We start from the raw sequence: 20,073 nt of genomic DNA on the forward strand, positions 1-20,073 counted from the left end.
TCCATGTGGTTCTTTTGCTTCTGTACATAGTTTAAACGAGCCTGAGGTGTACCACAGTTTCAGTTGAAATTATAGCTTAAAACATCGAAAAAGCTGAAAATATACCCCTAAGGTAAGGTTCAACACAGTTTCATTTTGTTGAATAATCATGCTGGCAGTATATACAGAGGCGTAGCTAGAATTTTCAGCGCCTGCGGACAATGTTGCGGACGCCTGCACCGCCCCCTACACCATCACTATCACAATACAAGTGAACAAAAGATCATAGTATTGATAAAAAAAAAAAATCAGATTGGTACTGACCTCGTAAGTGCCACTCCCCCCCCCTTAGCTGCACCACTAAATATATAGTCCATTCACATATTAAAAATAGTTATTAAATTGACAATAGCCCAATCACTGACGTCAGCTGTTAAACAAATATTATTTTGAAAGAGAGCTTCAAAGAAACGTCAATTTTTTGCAAGTGATCAATTTGGCAATAATTTAATTAAATTTAATAATTTTCCGCTTGACATTCTTCTGGAGACTGTCTCGTGTCTAGTCCTCTCAATTTTCATGCTGTAATACGTTTTTAAAAAGAAGTATCCTAAATACCTCATACCTTTTGCTTGCAGATATTCAATATGTTGTAGGTTTTAAAAATTGTTCTTTTCTTTCAGAGATCTAAGTGGGAACAGAATAGAGGACGTGAGCAAGCTCCATTTTAAGAATCAGAGTGATTTACAAGATCTGGTGCTCCACAACAATCATATACATAAGATTGGTGCTAACTCCTTTGTTGGACTAGATAACCTTAAAACTTTGTAAGCTCTTGTTTTTAATTATTTTAAAAAACGTTTTTAATTTTTGGTTATTTTGGAATTTAGTTATTTCTTTTGAAAGTTTGCAGCTACTGGCGAAACCATGATTAATTTGTTTTTACTTTGGATCACACAAAGAAATTTTAGGGAAACTCAAGGCCTGGACATTTTTTTTTAGGGAGAGAGAGATATGGAGAAAAAGAAAAGGAGGGTTATTCTTAGGGGGAGAGTGATACGGAGAAAAAGAGAAGGAGGAAGGGTGAGGGAAACTTATTTTATTGACTGATTGTCATTCATCTAGACCCCGGCGCCGCGCCAGTTGATCGACCGAACGCCGCCAACGAGACACCCGGTTGACCGCCACCGAAGTGTCGCTACGCCACCAGGGTGCCTCATGTGCGCCGCCGCCGGCAGAGGTGGCGGCGTTCGACTGACTTTCAATTAATTTTACGGCAATTCTTTATTGCGTCAACCGCAAAGTCGGAGCTTTTCTTTCTCGTGTGGTTTAGTATTTCGATTTTCCTGATTAGAATTCAAGCAGGGCTTACACTATCCCCGAATTTTTGGGTGTTCCCCCGAAAATCTATGCGTCACCCGGAAAAAAAATTGGTCCCCCGAAAATCACCCAATCACGGCGCCACCCCTAGCGGTTTATCACCAGTGACTTTCCCTGCCAAATTTTACTTTGCATACCATAATTCTTCACTACTCTCTTGTTCGTTAATTTTTGTCTCTTTTGTTATTTCGTATAAAAACCAGACAGATGCAATTGCAATATACACAGTTCTTCATATGTTGACAAAAAAGTATCGTCTTCATGAAATGAAGTTAAATCATTTCGAATGCAGTTTCCCAATTACTATTTCTTACATCATTTGTAGTCAAGAATTTTATTTTTAAGTTGAATAGAACGCATTCTCTACTATACAGCTTCAGTTAGATTTTGAAATTGTTTCGACAGATTTTTGCTTTCTTTTGCTGTTTTTAGATAAAATTTTCTTAATGTTTAATATACAATTTTCGAACACCTGATATACCAAAGAAAACACAATCTCCTTTCTGAAAAATATTTACCCCCCCCCCCCAAGAAAAAAAAACCCTTCGATTGAGACAAAATTTAGCTATAGACTAGGTTATGTACAAGGTTGGGGAATTAAAGATTGAAACGGAAGTTACCCCAAAAATATGATTAATTGAAAAATTTTAAATTATTGCCTATAGGGGGGATAGGGGGCTGTCATTTTTAAATGATAATACCTCATTTATTTTAATTGAAAGCAGTGATGCCAAAAAGATAATTATTTTTTTCATTTAAAGAGGAGACTGAAGAAAATGATATCAAATTCCCTGGGAAATCATTAAAATATTTTGATAGACCCAGGGCCCCCCATTGGGACTTGTTCATTGTCTTGGGTATTTTGCAATTTCTCATAGGCCACTGGCCTAATTTGGTTTGTGTGTGTGCTCTTCTTAATTAGATTCTTTGGATCTCATTGAATCCCACGGCGAATCTATGACTCAGTTTTCCAATAATTTGAGGTATGTCTGAATAATTTCGACATTTTTGTTATTGTCATTGTACCCCTTTACTCATACCCTCAATTTTCTTTTCCAAGGAACACTAAGCTGTTTAATGTTATTTCGCGTGTTTGTTTGAACCATATAATGACCTAGTTAATTATTAAGTAAACTATTTTTTTAATGTAAAGCTGAGACGGTATCCTGTCAAGGTGGTATCCTGAAGGGGGGAGGAGTAGAGAGGTATTGCATTTAAATGATAATATCTCAATTTTTTTATTGAAAGCAGGGATGCCAAAAAGTTAATCTTTTTTTTAACTTAAAGCAGAGACGTAATTCTATCATGGTGTCTCCAGAGGCGGGGGGGGTAAGGAGCTATTATATTTCAATGATAATTCCTCGATTTTTTTTTATATCAGGGATCCCAATAAGTTAATTATTTTTTTAGTTTAAAGTAGAGACGGTATCGTATCAAGATGGTATCCAGAGGGGGGGGGGCATAGGGAGTTATTATATTTAAGTGATAGTACCTTGAATTTCTTTTTATTGTAAGCATGGATGCCAAGAATTATTTCTTTTAATTTAGAGTAGAGAAGATATTCTATCAATGTGGTATCCAGAGGGAGGGGGTTAGGGAGGTATTAAATTCAAATAATAATATCTCAAATTTATTTATTTTTTTGAACAGGGATGCCAAAAAATTAATATTTTTTTTTATTTTAAAGCAGAGACAGTATCCTATCAAGGTGGTATCCAGGGGGGTCGGGGGTTAGGGAAGTACTATGTTTAAATGATAATATCTTGAATTATTTTTATTGAAAGCAGGGATGCCGAAAAGTTAATTAATTTTTTTATTTAAAGCAGAGACTGATCTTATAGAACATTATATGGCTGCTTTAAAAAAAATACAAAAGGGAGTGTGAAGGGAGGTGAGAGACTTTTACAAGAATATGACAGTTTGGTTGCTACCAGTAGCTACTAGGTACAGTATCCTATGAAAGTGTAGGCCTACTGTCAATGAGTAGAGAAAATAAATTTGTAAATTTAAGCTATGATTTGAGGGTGACTGATGAAAACATTATGTTTGCGGTCAAAATTGATTGCGCCGGCGGTGCACCGCCGCTGCTGTTTTTGGCCCCGCCGCCGCCGGTCTTCTCTCAACGGTGCGGCGCCGGGGTCTACATTCATCTAGTATATTGTAAATAAATAAAGTTTTGATATAAAAATCAAGAACGTGCTCTTTTTGTCAGCTCGAGGGGCTGAAACAAAAACGAACAACAGGTTATTTCTCACAAGAGATTGGAAATTAAGTCAAAATTAAAATAAATATTTTATGTGGGTTACGGCCTCTCTGTTTTTTAAGTAAGGAGCGAATTACATTCCATTAACTTAAGCGGGGGTCGAGGGGAAGGTGTTATACGTGGTTATTTTCATCCCACTATATAATTGACTAGATTCGTCTGTCTTTATTTATTATTTTAAAAAATGAAGTTTTAAAACAGAGTCAAACCTTAGCGTCAAGAGCGACGTGTTCTGGAGGGGACAGCCCCTTTCATATACGGAATAATTTCTGTTCATTTTAAGTTTTAATGTTGCTCCTTACTTTCAATTAAAAATTTTGTTTTTTTATTTATTTGATGCTCAGTAGTACGAAGAGACTGGTTAAACCATGGCAAAAACACAAACACCGAGTTGTACTGGTGGACGATTTCAAACCACGGATGGCTTTTGATATTATTATTAAACTTTGAGATCTGATTAACGATGGCTGAAGTTGGGTATGCTATATTACATTTCCTAATAAGAAAAGAAGTCTGGGGACCAAAGTGGGAGACGAAGCAAAATTTAGCGTAGGCTACTTAAAAAAAACAAAAACAGATTGAAGTTTACATTTATCACACTTGGGAAAAATTCTCCAAAAAGGACTCAAATACAAAGAAATGGGGACGGACACTTGCGTTATAAAGGCAAGCTAAAACAGTAAAACCTAGCACAAGTGGTATTCAAGCAAATACGTTAGTTTATGAATGTATATTCGATATTCTACATAAGGGAGAACTTTCCTTAGGATTTTTCTGGAGTCTCATGGAAAAATTGAAAAAAAATTGACCAGCTAAAATATTGAGCTGTCTTTTTTCAGATATTTCCATGCGTTAAACTTCATAAAACAGCCCATTTACATGTAGTTTTTAAATTAGGTATAAGATATTATTGCATCCAATATAAAAATCCGAACTAATAGAGATAAGTTGTTGATTAATTTTGTAAATAGCACTTTGAGTGTTATCCCAATTCAAATATACTCCTTACCTAAATTTCCCAGTATTTTAACGCGTGTCCTGCTTATTTCGTTTATGTAATAACCGGGTCCAGGTTTAATACCTGAAGTTTTAGGTTCAATTTCAGAAGTTTAATTAACATATTGCTTGATTGCTGTTATTTATTGGAGAATGTCTCCTAGCTGTTTTAAAACAAGTCAATTGGCATTTCCTTTAACAATAACTTAGAATCCCCTTTGATAAACTAGTGATTTCATTAAATTCAAGCACAGTAATTAACAGATCATCTCAGCTGTCAGTCTAATTGGATCTGTAGATATTGGAGTTACATATTAGAAAGAGATCTCGGGCACTGGACTGGAAAAGCTGAGCCAAGTTTGGTTGACTATCATGTCGAATGAAATTTAGCCAAAACGTGACATTTTAAACAATTTTGGTTTTTCAGATCTGTTACATAAGAGTTAATTTTCTTCTATTTGAATTAAATAAAAAAAAACAAGCTTTTTAAACTGAAAGTAAGGAGCGACATTAAAACTTAAAACGAACAGAAATTATTCCGTATATGGAAGGGGCTTTCCCCTCCTCAACGCCTCGCTCTTTACGCTAAAGTTTTTATTGTTTTAAAAAATAAAGTTTTGAGACAGAGTCAAACTTTAGCGTAAAGAGCGAGGCGTTGAGGAGGGAAAGCCCTTCCATATACGGAATAATTTCTGTTCGTTTTAAGTTTTAATGTCGCTCCTTACTTTCAGTTTAAAAAACTTGTTTTTTTTATTTAATTTCTGAACATGTTTTAATTAATGCGGGTTTTGATTTTGGCTCACCGTGCATGAATAATTAAAGAGAAATTTGCATATTAATTTTACTTTTATTTGGCTAAATGGCTGTCTCTAAAGTTGTTCAATTTTATTTACGAACGTTTTTATTAGTAATAAATATACGTAACTTACGAATTAACTTACGTAACGAACTTCTATATTCATTTATTTTTAATACGTATATTAGGGGGTTTGCCCCCTAGTCAATACCTTGGTCTTTAAGCTTAAGTTCAAATTTTGTTCCAATTCTTTAAAAATGACCCCTTAATCACAAAGGCCGTTAATTAGAATAGATAGCTCTTTTGAAAACACTAAAAAAACTATAGCGTAAAGAGCGAGGTATTGAATTGGGGGAGAACCCCCTCATATACGTAATAATTTCTGTTCATTTTAAGTTCTAATGTTGCTTCTTACTTTCAGTTGAAAAAACTTGTTTTTTTAAATTTTATTTCTGATCGTATTTTAAATAATGCTTGGAAATCCGGCGCCCCCTTCATAGAAATGTCCCTTACCCCAAAGAAACATCCTCCACAGAAAGATTCTCCTGAGTAACCCCCTCTTTCAGCCCCCCTCCCTACCAGAAAAAAATTCTTCCTGAAAATGTCTGTATACTCTCAAATAACAAATACGATATTTAAGTAATGGGCATAGTTCATAATTTGCAGCCCTTCCCCTGGGAACAGTGGGCGTTTAAGTCATCCCAAACGAAGTATTTATAAAATGTTTCGACCATGCTGAACAAAATGGCTATCTCAAAATTTTGATCGGGTGACTTTGGGAAAAAAATGAGCATGGGAGGGGGTCTAGTTGCCCTCCAATTTTTTGGGTCTCTAAAAAATGGCACTAGAACTTTTAATTTCCGTTCCAATGAGCCCTCCTACAATATTCTAGGACCACTGGGTCAATACGATCACCCCTGGGAAAAGGAAAAAAAAAAAATAAACAAATAAACACGCACCCGTGATCTTTCTTCTGGCAAAAAAAGCAAAATTCCACATTTTTGTAGATAGGAGCTTGAAACCTCTACAGTAGGGTTCTCTGATACACTGAATATGATGGTGTGATTTTCATTGAGTTTCTATAATTTTTAGGGGTCTTTCCCCCTTTTCTCGAAAATCAGCAAAATATTCTCAGGCGCGGAACTTTTGATGGGTAAGATTAAACTTGATGAAACTTATATATTTGAAATTAGAATTAAAATCTGATTCTTTTGATGTATCTATTGGTATCAAAATTCCGTTTTTTAGAATTTTGGTTGCCATTGAGCTGGGTCGCTCCTTACTTACAGTTTGATTATGGGCTCCAGTTAGTAGGCTACTTGCTTATTAAAATAGTTTTGCAATTTTGAATAATTGGTATCGGGCAATATAGGAAATAATTGTATAATGGGAGCTAATTGGTAGGAGAGGATTTGACCCCCCCCCCAAAAGAAAAAAATGTCCGACTCGTAAAAACACAACAAAATGTATCTAAACAAGTTTTTTATGAGTTTTTAAAGTTTTTGGTATCCTCCCTCGAAACAAAATCCTGGCTACGGCCCTGCTTTCATTACTATCTGGTTGCCATATCAACTAACAATTCTGCTTGCCCATGTTATTCTTAAGTGAGATAAATATTCTCATTTATTGAAAATAATTAAATAAAAAACAAGTTTTTTCAACTGAAAGTAAGGAGCAACATTAAATCTTAAGCTCCTCCTCAACACTTCGCTCTTTATGCTTAAGTTATTTAGTACTTTAAAAAAAAGCTTCTTATTGTTCCAATTAAAAGAACATAGTGTTTCAGGAGTCATTCTTAAAGAGCTGGGACATAATTTAAACTTTTGCATAAAGAGCGGGGTGTTGAGGAGGACCAACTACCTCATATACTTAACAATTTCTGTTTGTTTTAAGTTTTAGTGTTGCTCCTTATTAAAAGTTGAAAAAATTATTTTTTTTAATTTCTGATCTGTTTTTAAATATTGCTAGGAAATCTCGCTACACCTCCACGGAAAAATCCCTTCTCTTTACCAATCTGCTATCTAGACCAGTAACTTTCAAATTGTGGAAAAAGTACCTCATGGGAATACGCAAAAATTTTTTAGGGAGTAGACGGCCAGTCAACGAAAAAATAAAACAACCCTATAAGTCTAGGACTGGTAATTTTATTTATATTTTAGCTATAGTTTACTTAGTAGGCCTACCGGTAACTGAGAAGGTGTTACTAAAATGTTTTGTGGGTAAAAAGGGGTACAATTTCAAAGTAAGTTTGATAACCACTGCTCTACAGAATTCAATCCTGGTGAAAATTTACCCCGGGCACTTACCCTTAATATCTCCACTCGTAAAATTGAATCGACAAAGAGAAAGCAAGAGATAAGAAAAATCTCTCATAGGAATTCTGGTAAATTCCACCAGTGTTAAATTTCCCCTGAAAAATTCACCCCCTGAAAACTTCCCTGTCCACGACAAGTTGTCCCCGTGGAAAATCGCACCTGTAGAAAATTCGCCCCCTCCTCCGAAAAATGTATGCATACTTCCCAATTGCAAATACTACATGTAAACAATGGGCAAATTTGTAACTTAAAGACCTTTCCCCAGGGGCTGCGGAGGGGGGAGTTGTCATAAAATCTCCAAAGTTAGATTTATTCGGCCTCTCAACTATGCTGAACAAAATGGCTATCTCAAAATTTTGATCGGGCGGTTTTGAGATAAAAAGGGCGGTAGCAGGGGGCCTAGTTGCCCTCTAGTTTTTTGGTCACTTACAAAGGACACTAGAACTTTTAATTCCCGTTCGAATGAGCCCTCTCCCGATATTCTAGGGCCACTGGGTCAATACGATCACCCTGAAAAAAAACAACAAATAATCACGCATCCGTGATCTTTCTTTTGGCAAAAAATACAAAATTCTACATTTTTGCAAATAGGAGCGTGAAACCTCTACACTAGGGTTCTCTGATATGCTGAATTTGATAGTGTGATTGTCATTAAGATTCTATGAATTTTAGGGGGGTGCTTTCCCCTTTTTTCGAAAATCAGGCAGATTTTTTCAGGCTTGTAACTTTTTATGGGCAAATTCAAACTTAATGAAACATATATTTGCAATCAGCATAAAAATTCAATTCTTTTGATATATCTTTTGGTATCAAAATTTCGTTCTTAGAGTTCCAGTTACTGTTAAGCCGGGTCACTCCTTACTTACAGTTGGTTACCACGAACTGTTTGATAGTAAAAAAAGCACGGTACTTGTTTAGAATCCGGGCAACACGCGAGAAGTGAATTTTGGTTAATGCTAATGAAATAAAACAAAGTATGATAAAACATAATAGTTCAAAAACATATTTGGCCTATATATTTCCACATTACGGGGTGGGGGAAAAAGCATAGTATATATTAAATACGTAACCTAACCTAACCTAGGTACCTTTTTTTGCCCCTTTAACCCCAAAAAACTAAACTTTAAATCTTTGTCACGGAGTGAGCAATACCTCACTAGGCAGCGAAAACCTGTTTTTCATATAGTATCTTTGAAATTTCCATGCGGTCTTTCTCGCGTGTTGCCCGGATTCTAAACAAGTACCAAAACCACACATATAAAATTGTATCTTAATGTTGTATTTGTGATAAAGTGTATCCAGTACATTAAACTTTTGGCCATTCTTGTCCACGGTTGCCTGTTACTATGCTAAGTTTAACTTGTCACTGCTAAATTAAGCTAATGATTTTGACCATTGATTACTGACTATTGTCACTGATTATTCATTACTTAAATGCATAATATTTTGGCTCTTGGCTTGATTATCCTTTTTTTTCTTTTTATAATCATTTTTTTTGCATCTTTCATTTAGTCCGTATTTCTATGGAATTTAACAATTGATCTTTCTGTTTACCTCGATACCTGTATTCTATTCGTTTTTTGTAGGTTAAAAGTAATTCATTGATGTTGAATCTAAGGACACCAAAAAAAGAAAGAAGCGATTTTAAGCTAAAAAAAAAGTAAATATCAAGGTTTCTCTTCATCTTAAATCAGTTAATATAGTTAGCAAGTTTGTCCTCTGAAACCTAAATGTGTCAAACCTGAATGTATTCCCAAATGTGTCAATACATTTTTAATTCACACTTTCTACATGGCCGCTCGAACCAGTTTAATTTGAGTCTCCAAGTAAGTGTAAATGGATTAGTGGTTACAATTGGGAGGAATGTTTTGTGGGGATATGTTTGAAATATACCTTTTTTTTGTATTTTATTTAGAGAAAAATAAAAATCCCCCCCTAGATATTGAAGATATCTATTTCCTGTAATCTCATAGAAAATCGGAAAAATCCCTCCTCCAAGCTTTCTTTAAAAAGTTGAAACATGTTTATCTTTCCTGAATCTTTACTTATCTGGGGAATGTTATCGATATTGTGCAAAAAATTTAAAAAGGTTGAAAAAATCTTCAGTCAGTTGAAAAAGAAAACAAATTAAAAGAAGTGTCGCACTTGGAAAAAATTGGAAGGATAGGAAGATAAGTTTGCGAACCGATCTTAGAATACCGCAAGCTACGGTAATGACCGTGGTCAAGAATGGTTCTATAACGTGGGTGCTTCGAAACGCAGAGGAAGATGTGTTAAATCAGGAAGATCTGTTAAACGCAGAGGAAGATCTGTTTAATGTGAAATGTTTTTCAGAGGGATTGTTTTAGGCAACAGTCTGACTGATGGTATATGTTCGATTCACTTTCTGGGGCTTTAAAGAAATAAATACTGAAATGTCTTGAACACAATTTACGAATGAAGGATGACAGATTGCCGAAGATTGCACTTTTTGGCCATCCATTTGGGGCTTAATTAAAAGCAGGTCGTCCCCAAGTGGGGTAGAACGAGGTCACTCGGAAGGGTTTGATTAAAACAGGAAGCTCATGAGAGGGGGTGAAAAGAAAAGCTTTGAGTACATTGGGGTGGATGAGGAGCGTCCGCAGGTGTGTTGGTCTCAGGGGGCTTGATGCTTCAGTGAGTGTTTAGTAGTAGTAACAATAGCTGTATTTTCTGTGAATACCAGCTTTGCTAAACACCAGACCTCCTAGAAAATAATTAGTAACTCCCGTCTAAAGTTTCAGCTACGTTCATGTATTACCTAGGAGTTCTTTTGTCAATAAATAAAGAAATGGCATTGGTGGAAAGAAATATCATTTCTTGGTTTAAATTCTTTTAGTAAGGCATTTTTCTTTCTTTTTTTTTTTTTTTTTTAGTTTCTGATATTTCAATGACTATATGGCGCAAATGTAGTTAAATTTTATGTTTTGCAGAGATCTGTCATCCAACCGAATCTCATATATCGATCCTGAAGCATTCATACCATTCCGGAACTCACTCAAAGATCTGTAAGTATTTAAATGCCAACAGATAAATCCCACCATTTGTCATATTAACTAATAGGTCTGCTTGCCCATGTTATCTAGAACCAACATAAATATTCTCATTTCTTGAAAATAATAGTCTCAGAAGCAGAGATATGGAACTGTATTTTAATGTTGTATTTATGATAAAGTGTTTCTAGTACATTAAACTTTCGGCCCTTCCTGCCGAGGGTTGCCTGCTACTATGCTAAGTTGGACTTGTCATTGATAAATTAAGGAGAATCGGTGAGCGTAAATTCCTCTTAAGGTTTACGATAGCCTGGTGAAAGTGAAATTCATGTCAATTTTGCTGGTCAGGTTCCTTTATAAAAGTCATTACTTAAAATTGCTTCTAGAACTTAGTTGGAGATAGAACTGGATTTAGTACTCTACACACAATTTAGGGGGACCAGCGCAAAATATTAGGTGTACTAAAAATTTATGTTTCCATTGACAGGTGAATTTTTTTTTCTTCAGGAAAATGGGATGGATGTTTTGGGTGAACACAGCTTGTGTATGCTTTTAAATAGAAGCGTTTCAAGGAGTTATTTAAAAGCAGTGTATAAGGGAGTAAGGTTTGTGACAAAATCAATGGTGATTTTTACAATTTACGCTTATTTGCTTCAAAATAGTTTGATTCTTAATGGCTTAGAATAAGAGATTTTCCTTTGCAAATCTTTGGAAAATGAACTTGTAATCTATATATTACCTCAAGTTTCCTTCCACAAGCACACACTTGTGCTTAGAAAAAAAAAATGATGTAAAAATCATTTAGTCAGTTAGGTCCCTAGGTCTTAGTCAGATCTATTTTAAGGTCTAAACGATACATTTCTTCAATATGTCAAAATAGATACTCAATTGGCAGTGTTGTCGGTCATTGTAATTTTTGAGGGTCTCTTCACCCCTTCACTCTTGTCACTGCCTACTTTATTGCCCCTATCTTTCCATTATCTGTGCTTAAATGTAAAAAAAAAAAAATGAAATTACAGTGATCAAATATTATTTATAACTCTATAGATAGGATGGATGTTCGATCTCTAACCTATGTAAAAAAAGACGAAACAATTAATGATTTAAGAAAATTGAATAATCTAATCTATGTGTTTTTATAATTTAGGCATAGGAGTATATGGCACGGCAGCATTGTCAGCCTTCTCCGAGTGTATACTCTATCCTCTTGGCAACAAAAATACAGATATTACCGCCTGGCGAGTTGGGGAAGCGAGTGTATCATAGCTTTTTTAGGTGAACTCAGCAGTGTGAAAACAGCTTCTTTGACTTTTCCCAAAAGAAAAGCCACTTCAAATTTGCCTTTTGAGCCTCAAAAAGCACCAATGGAGATTGATGCCAAAAAAAGTAAAAAAGCGTAACTGCGGCTGAAAAATCCATAACGAACGCATGGCTGAGCTTGTCAACCTTGCTCGTGCTGACTCTGTTCTTCAAGAAGCTTTTAGGCAGAAATATATATCAAAAGCTCCTTCCAGTGCAGCGAAAAATTCTCTTAGTAGAAGTTCCTCAGAGGGCATTCTATAGGCTTCTTTATTTAAAAACGATATGCTAAGCTGCAAAAAGCTATTCTTAAAAGTGGAAAAATCTTATTTAAGCCATCTTTATTTAAGCCATCATCACGATGCTCAAACAAGAAATAATATTAAGTTTCCTTATCTGTTTTCAAGTAAGAGTCATTTCTCAGTTATATATTAACATTCTAGGCTTGAAATAAGCCTAGTTTAAGCAGCTATGATGGAGCCATGGGATACGTAAATCAAACAGCTCGTAGTAACGAACTGTCAAACAGTTCGTGGTAACGAACTGTAAGTAAGGAGCGACCTGGCTCAATGGTAACCGAAACTCTAGAAAACGGGTTTTTGATACCAATAGATATATCAAAAGAATCAGATTTCAATGCTGATTTCAAATATATATAACTTTCATCAAGTTTAGTGCTACCCATCAAAAGTTACGCGCCTGAGAAAATTTGGCTGATTTTCAAAAAAAGGAGTAAAGACCCCCTGAAAGTTATACAACCTTAATGAAAATCGCACAATCATATTCAGCGTATCAGAGAACCCTACTGTAGAGGTTTGAAGCTTCTATCTACAAAAATGTGGAATTTTACATTTTTTGCCAAAATAAAGATCACGGATGCGTGTTTATTTGTTTGTTTGTTTGTTTGTTTGTTTTTTTTTCCCCAGGAGTGATCGTATTGACCCAGTGGTCCTAGAATATCGTGGGAGGGCTCATTCGAACGGAAATTAAAATTTCTAGTGCCCTTTTTAAGTGACCAAAAAAAATGGAGGACAACTAGGCTCCCTCCCACGCTTATTTTTTTCCCAAAGTCACTCGATCAAAATTTTGAGATAGCCATTTTGTTCAGCATGGTCGAAAATATAATAAATACGTCTTTTAGGATGACTTAATCCCCCGAAGTTCCCAGAGGGAGGGCTAAAAGTTATGAACTTTACCCAATGTTAACATATAGTATTGGTTATTGGGAAGTATACAGAAGTTTTCGGGAGGTTTTTTTTCTGATAGTGGGAGGGAAGGGTGGGTCGGTGGTTATGTTGGAGGATCTGTTCATGAAGGAAGTTTTCATGGGGGAAGGGAAATTGCCATGAAGGGGGCGCCGGACTTGCCAGCATTATTTATTGGTTATTGGGAAGTATACAACCATTTTCAGGAAGGATTTTTTCTGGAGGGGGGGGCTAGAGGAGGGGGTTACTCTGGAGAATATTTCCGTTGAGGATGTTTCTTTGGGGTAAGGGACATTTCTATGAAGGGGGCGCCGGTTTCCAAGCATTATTTAAAAAACGATCAGAAATTAAATAAAAAAAACAAGTTTTTTCAACTGAAATGTAAGAAGGAATATTAGAACTTAAAACGAACAGAAATTATAACGTATGCGAGGGGGTTCTCCCCCAAGTCAATACCTCGCTCTTTACGCTACAGTTTTTTTTAGTGCTTTCAAAAGAGCTATCTATTCTAATTAAACGGCCTTTGTGATTCAGGGGTTTGTGAATCAAATTTTTTTTTAACTTTTAACATAAAGAGCGTGGTATTGACTATGGGGAGAACCCCTTCATATACGTAATAACATATACGTAATAAAAAAACAATAAAAAAAAAAAGCGATACGGCTCAATAGTAATCGAAACTTTTAAAAACGGAATTTTGATGTCAATAAATGTATCAAAAGAATGTGTTTATAATGCTGATCCTAAATATATAAATTGTATTAAGTTTAGTATTACTCATCAAAGGCTACGAGCCTGAGAAAATTTACTCGATTTTTTAAAGAGGGGGAAACATCCCCTACAAGTGAAAGAATTTTAATGAAAATCACACCGTCAGATTCAGCGTATCAGAAAACCCTATTACATAGGTTTCAAGCTCATATCTGCAAAAATCTGCAACTCTGTATTTTTTGCCAGAAGAAAAATATACGAATATAGAAGTTAGTTACGTAAGTTAATTTGTAAAGACATCCATTTAGCAAAAGAAAAGTAAAATTTTTATGCAAATAAAAGCTGCATTAACTAAAAAACGATCAGAAATTAAATAAAAAAAACAAATTTTTTAAACTGAAAGTAAGGAGCGACATTAAAACTTAAAACGAACAGAAATTATTCCGTATATGACAGGGGCTATCCCCTTCTCAAAGCCTCGCTCTTTACGCTAAAGTTTGACTATGTCTCACAACTTTATTTTTTTAAACAATAAAAAAATTTAGCGTAAAGAGCGAGGCGTTGAGGAGGGGACAGCCCCTTTCATATACGGAATAATTTCTGTTCGTTTTAAGTTTTAATGTCGCTCCTTACTTTCAGTTTAAAAAACTTGTTTTTTTTATTTAATATAAGGAAGAAGCGACCCGGCTCAATAGTAACCAAAACTCTAAAAATCGGAATTTTGCTACTAATAGATACATCAATAGAATTAGATTTTTATGCTGATTTCAAATATATAAGTTTCATTAAGTTTAGTCTTATCAATCAAAAGTTACGCGCCTGAGAAAATTTGCCTTATTTTAGAAAAAAGGGGGAAAAACCCCTAAAAGTCATAGAACTTTAATGAAAATCACACCATCAGATTCAGCGTATCAGAGAACCTTATTATAGAAGTTTCAAGCTCCTTACTGCAAAAATGTAGAATTTTGTATTTTTTGCCAGAAGAAAGATCACGGATGCGTGTTTATTTTTATTTTATTTTTTATTTATTTTTTTCCCCAGGGATGATCGTATCGATCCAGTAGTCCTAGAATATCGTAAGAGGGCTCATCTGAACGGAAATTAAAAGTTCTAGGGCCCTTTTTAAGTGACCCAAAAATTGGAGGGCAACTCTACCCCCTCCCACGCTCATTTTTTCCCGAAGTCACCCAATCAAAATTTTTAGATAGACATTTTGTTCAGCATAGTCTAAAATTTAATAAATATGTCTTTGAGGATAACTTACTCCCCCACAGTTTCCAGGGGAAGGGCTGCAAGTTATGAACTTTGCCCATTGTTTACACATAGTATTGGTTAATGGGAAATATACAGATGTTTCAGGAGGGATATTTTTTTTGGTGGAGGGGGAGAGGGGGTTGGAGGAGAGGGTTACGGGGAAGGATCTTTCTATGGAGGATGTTTCCTTGGGGGAAGGGATATTTCTATGAAGTGGGCGCCGGATTTCCCAGCGTTATTTAAAAAACGATCAGAGATTAAATAAAAAACAAGTTCTTCAACTGAAAGTAAGGAGCAACATTAAAACTTAAAAAAAACAAAAATTATTACGTATATGAGGGGGTTTGTCCCCTAGTCAATACCTCGCCCTTTACGCTGAAGTTTTTTCAGTACTTTCAAAAAGAGCTATCCATTCAAATTAACCGGCCTTTGTGATTCAGAGGTTTTTGATTCGAACAAAATTCGAACTTTAGCGTTAAGAGCGAGGTATTGACTAGGGGTAAACTCCCTAATATACGTAATAAAAACATTCAAATATAGAAGTTTGTTACGTAAGTTAATTCGTAAGTTACGTCACAGAACAAAATTTTGAGAAAGCCATTTAGCCGAAACACGTAAAATTAATATGCAAATTTCATTCTAATTATTTATGTACGGTGAGCCAAAATCAAAGCTGTATTACTTCAAAAACGTTCAGGAATTAAATAAGAAAAAGCTTTTTTAACTGAAAGTAAGGAGCGACATTAAAACTTAAAACGAACAGAAATTATTCCGTATATAAAAGGGGTTGTCCCCTCCTCAACGCCTCGCTCTTTACGCTAAAGTTTATACTCTTTCTCACAATTTTTTTTTAAACAATAAAAAACTTTAGCGTAAAGAGTGAGGCGTTGAGGAGGGGACAGCCCCTTTTATATACGGAATAATTTATGTTCCTTTTAAGTTTTAATGTCGCTCCTTACTTTCAGTTAAAAAAATTTGTTTTTTTTATTAATTTTAAAATAGATTGAACAGGAGTAGTGCAATGTGATTCAATTCCTTGTTATTATAATTATAATTGTTATTATATATTATTTATATATTATTATATATATATATATATATATATATATATATATATATATATATATATATATATATATATATATATATATATATATATATATATATATATATATATATATATATATATATATATATATATATATATATATATATATATATATATATATATATATATAGATAGATAGATAGATAGATCGTGTATTTCAAAAAGCCCAAGAGCCATATACACACAAAAAATATGAAAATAGAAAAATTACAACAGAGCAAATTACAAACACACATTAACATGAATACATAGCGAAAAATACCTTCTGGTAAAATACAAAAAAAAAAATAACTTTAAGTTCTAAGGCGAGAGTGGAAGTTGGGACAAATTTTTGAAGGTGCCCACCTCACTTGCCCAGAGTCTCCGGCAAGTGACCCAAAAATTTAAAAAATGTGTGAAAAATTCAAATTTTTTTCAGAATGTTGGGCTAAGCTTAGGCAATCGAATAGGTACTATTTGAAAGATAAAAATGGATTTAAACAATTGTTTCGCCTGTTTTTTCAAGCAAATTTATGGTCCTATGTCAATTTTAAATTTTTGGTCAACTTTCTTAAAATCATAGGCGGGTTTGCTTTGTTTGCCTCATTTTTGAATTCTTGATCAGCATCCCTAAGGCTCTAGGCAGGGGGCCTCTCAGACACCCCAGAACATCATAGGATTGCAGATTAGTGCTTATAAAGGTGTTCCAAGCATGTACCTACACCTTAGCTAACGCTAAGGCATATTAGAGACAAATCTCTAATTTCGTGACAAATCTCTAACTTAGACACAAATCTCTAATTTAGAGATATGTCACGTCAACCTAGCGTGCCGAACATGTTCCCCCCTCAACAGGGTCTTTTTTCCCCGCAGAAGTTACTTGGACTATCTGTCTTGGCTTTTCTCTGTCTACAATTACCCAGCCCAGTCTTGATGCAACCTATTGCCCAAAATACTTGATAAATTCAATTCAAAAAAAAAAAAAAAAATACAACAAAAAAAAAATTAATAATAATTAATTGTAAAAACATTTCCTTCTTTTTAATTCCTTCTCTATGTACGCACCAAAACGAAATATTGTGGTTGGATTACTACTTTGTAAGATATTTGGAAGCAGCAAAACAATCCCATGTGAGTAATTTTCCCTTAAATCAGAGAGCACCGGGCACTTTCGGAGAAAATGGTCCAAATCGTCGTCCTCATCCCTACAAAGAGGACACACATACTGACCATCAGGATGTACTATCCCTCTGTCGAACACCATTTGTCTGCTCTGGATTGGAAGGCAATTCGCCCTAAGCTGAATCCATCGAAATAAAATCATAGCCGGTAAATTGAATTTAAAATAAATTTCCTCTCCAAAGCTAGGTTTAACCTGATTATAATGATTCAATGTAGCAGAATTTAAAACCAGCCCTTGCCAATATTGAATTTCTTGACCCTCTAAGATAAATCGTACCTGGCTTACTAAATTTGTTGGTAGGTCAGGGGAACCAAGACCGTCATTCCATAAGTAAGCCATTCCCACACTTTCTAGTAATGACCTAATTTGGGATGGCCACGACCTTTTCGAATCATAGCTCAACATCTGATAATAAGCAGCACTTACTAGTCTGTCTTCATTGCACCTAATGATCTTCAACCAAAATCTAAGCATCAAAATAGATTGAGTTGATTTTTGAAAATCCATATTAATTTTATTGTGTTCTATTTGCTGCTAGTAATTCCATAGAGAATATCCTAGTACAATCTTTTAAGGAATCCTTGACTGCAGAGTTCATTTATGTCTTGGAAAATAGCTTCCAAGTAAAAATACTTTATATTAAAATATTTTACAACTTTTCCAACAAGTAGAGATGAATCTTTTATTGCCATCAGTGAGTCTTTCAGACCCTTTTTTTGAGTTAAAGGCATTGCTTTTTTATCAACTGGGGCTTTACCCAAAGAGAATCTTTAGCCATTACATACGGAGAAACAGTAATCGCCAAGGTTATCATCATTATTGCTAGTGTATATTGTTACAACCGAAACGCTGCATTTATTTATTATGTCCTTTCTTTTTTCATCCCACATAGTTACTTAATAGCAACAATCAATTATCTATATGGCCATTACCAAGTCCCCTTATTGTTGTCATTCTTTTCTTGATGGAGGTCATTCCCTAGATTAGGGATCCTCATTCTATTCATCTTGATAAATTATTTATCTAGAATCAGAACTAACTTCCAATCAACAATATGTCCTTAGGCCTGCCAAAATAAACAGAACCCAATGGACAATTTATGGGAGCCTAGAATCGATAAAGGTCATCTAGTGCCGTTCAGGGACAAATTCTTACTTTTCTTTATTTCTATAGGGATTAGAATAATAATAGAAGACTAGAAATCTCTAAAGAACACTATTTATGATTTCTTGGCTATGTTAGTACTCCCCCGTATCCTAAGAGATAAACACTGAAAAAAGGAAGAAACATGACTCCTAAATGAGAATAGTATTGTATTAATTCATTGTTCAGTATCTGACACTACTTTGATTCAATAATGCCATCTAAATAGGTTATAAACAATGTTCATCATTAATTTTTTTTTACTCGTATCGAGTTTATATTTAGGGGATTCTACTTTTAAAAGTAACAAAAACACTCACCCATAAAAATTGTTCAAGAACGAATTAAGAGACCCCTTTAAGTGTTGGAATGATGTCTCTCACTTGAATTTAGCTCTCATCCAAAGGATTATAACAGAGCACTTAGAGACAATCCTTAGAAGGGAAAGTGAGGATTTCAGACATTTACCCCTACTTGCTGGAAGACCAAAAATTTCTAAAGAAACTGAAATATCTTGTAAAATGTGACAAAATATGGTAACCATCTCTAAAATGAAAAATTGCTTCCCTGAGGAAGTGTTGGTGTCTTGCCAACCTTTGAGAATTTCTATAGAACCCTTTGGGGGCTTCAAAGCTGATAGTCTTCAAATGGACCGTCCCTACCCGTACAATCACCAAAAATTATACCAATCATTCGAGTAATTAATTTCTGCAATTAATGTCCAAACTATTTGGTAGATAAATATATAAAGACAATTAGAACCAATCTTACAAAGCACTTCTATTTTGATAATGTAGTGAATGACCAACTGAACAATGCACCGCCCATGTCCTATAGTCATTTTCTTCCCTTTTTTTAAGCACATGCAATGTTGCATAGAAAGTAAATGCGGAATAAACATAAGGTATAAAAGTGGTCACACTGACTCTCTGAAACTTTCTATCCTGAGATCCATCAAACACAGTGAACAGATAAAATGGCGGAAGACCTTTTTCATTCCAGCAGGGGACAGGGGCAGTTTTTAAACAGTACACATAAGATTCCATACACCTGTAACCAGGGGTGTCCCGAGACTCATGTCATTAGAGGGGCGATCCTCGTAAATTTTACCGAATCGATACCTGATTTATGTCGAATTTTCTGCGAATTTTCTGCAAATTTTTGCCTACGGCGAAAATTTTACCGAATGCCAAAACTGTTGGAGGGGCGGCGAGCCCCCCCCCCCCCTCCGGACGCCCCTTCCTGTAACTAGTGGAAGCCAGACTGACTTAAAATAAATTATTAAATTAATATCTCCATCTTCCGCATCAACACTTAAATATGTGTCAGATCCCCCAAATCCGCCCCTCCCAAATAGACTTATGACACTAAAATAAATATATATAAATATATATAAATATATAAATATATAAATATATTACGAAAACGTAAAGAATTTTGTGTTGAAATGC

At 34.9% G+C, this 20,073-nt stretch overlaps 1 protein-coding gene across 1 annotated transcript in view; it reads left to right on the top strand.

Annotated features, from left to right (window-relative positions):
• The window catches only part of LOC148955584 (lutropin-choriogonadotropic hormone receptor-like), a 225,834-nt gene that overhangs the window by 136,418 nt on the left and 69,343 nt on the right, over window positions 1-20,073 (top strand). Inside the window, exons 6-7 of the mRNA XM_089107687.1 lie at window positions 663-806; window positions 10,681-10,755. Coding sequence (XP_088963813.1) covers window positions 663-806; window positions 10,681-10,755 — 219 coding nt within the window. The remainder of the gene's footprint in view (window positions 1-662; window positions 807-10,680; window positions 10,756-20,073) is intronic.

Source organism: Artemia sp. Qi Xiang Cuo, chromosome 2 (genome assembly GCF_049724085.1).
Source record: "Artemia sp. Qi Xiang Cuo chromosome 2, ASM4972408v1, whole genome shotgun sequence".
Lineage (NCBI taxonomy): Eukaryota > Metazoa > Arthropoda > Branchiopoda > Anostraca > Artemiidae > Artemia > Artemia sp. Qi Xiang Cuo.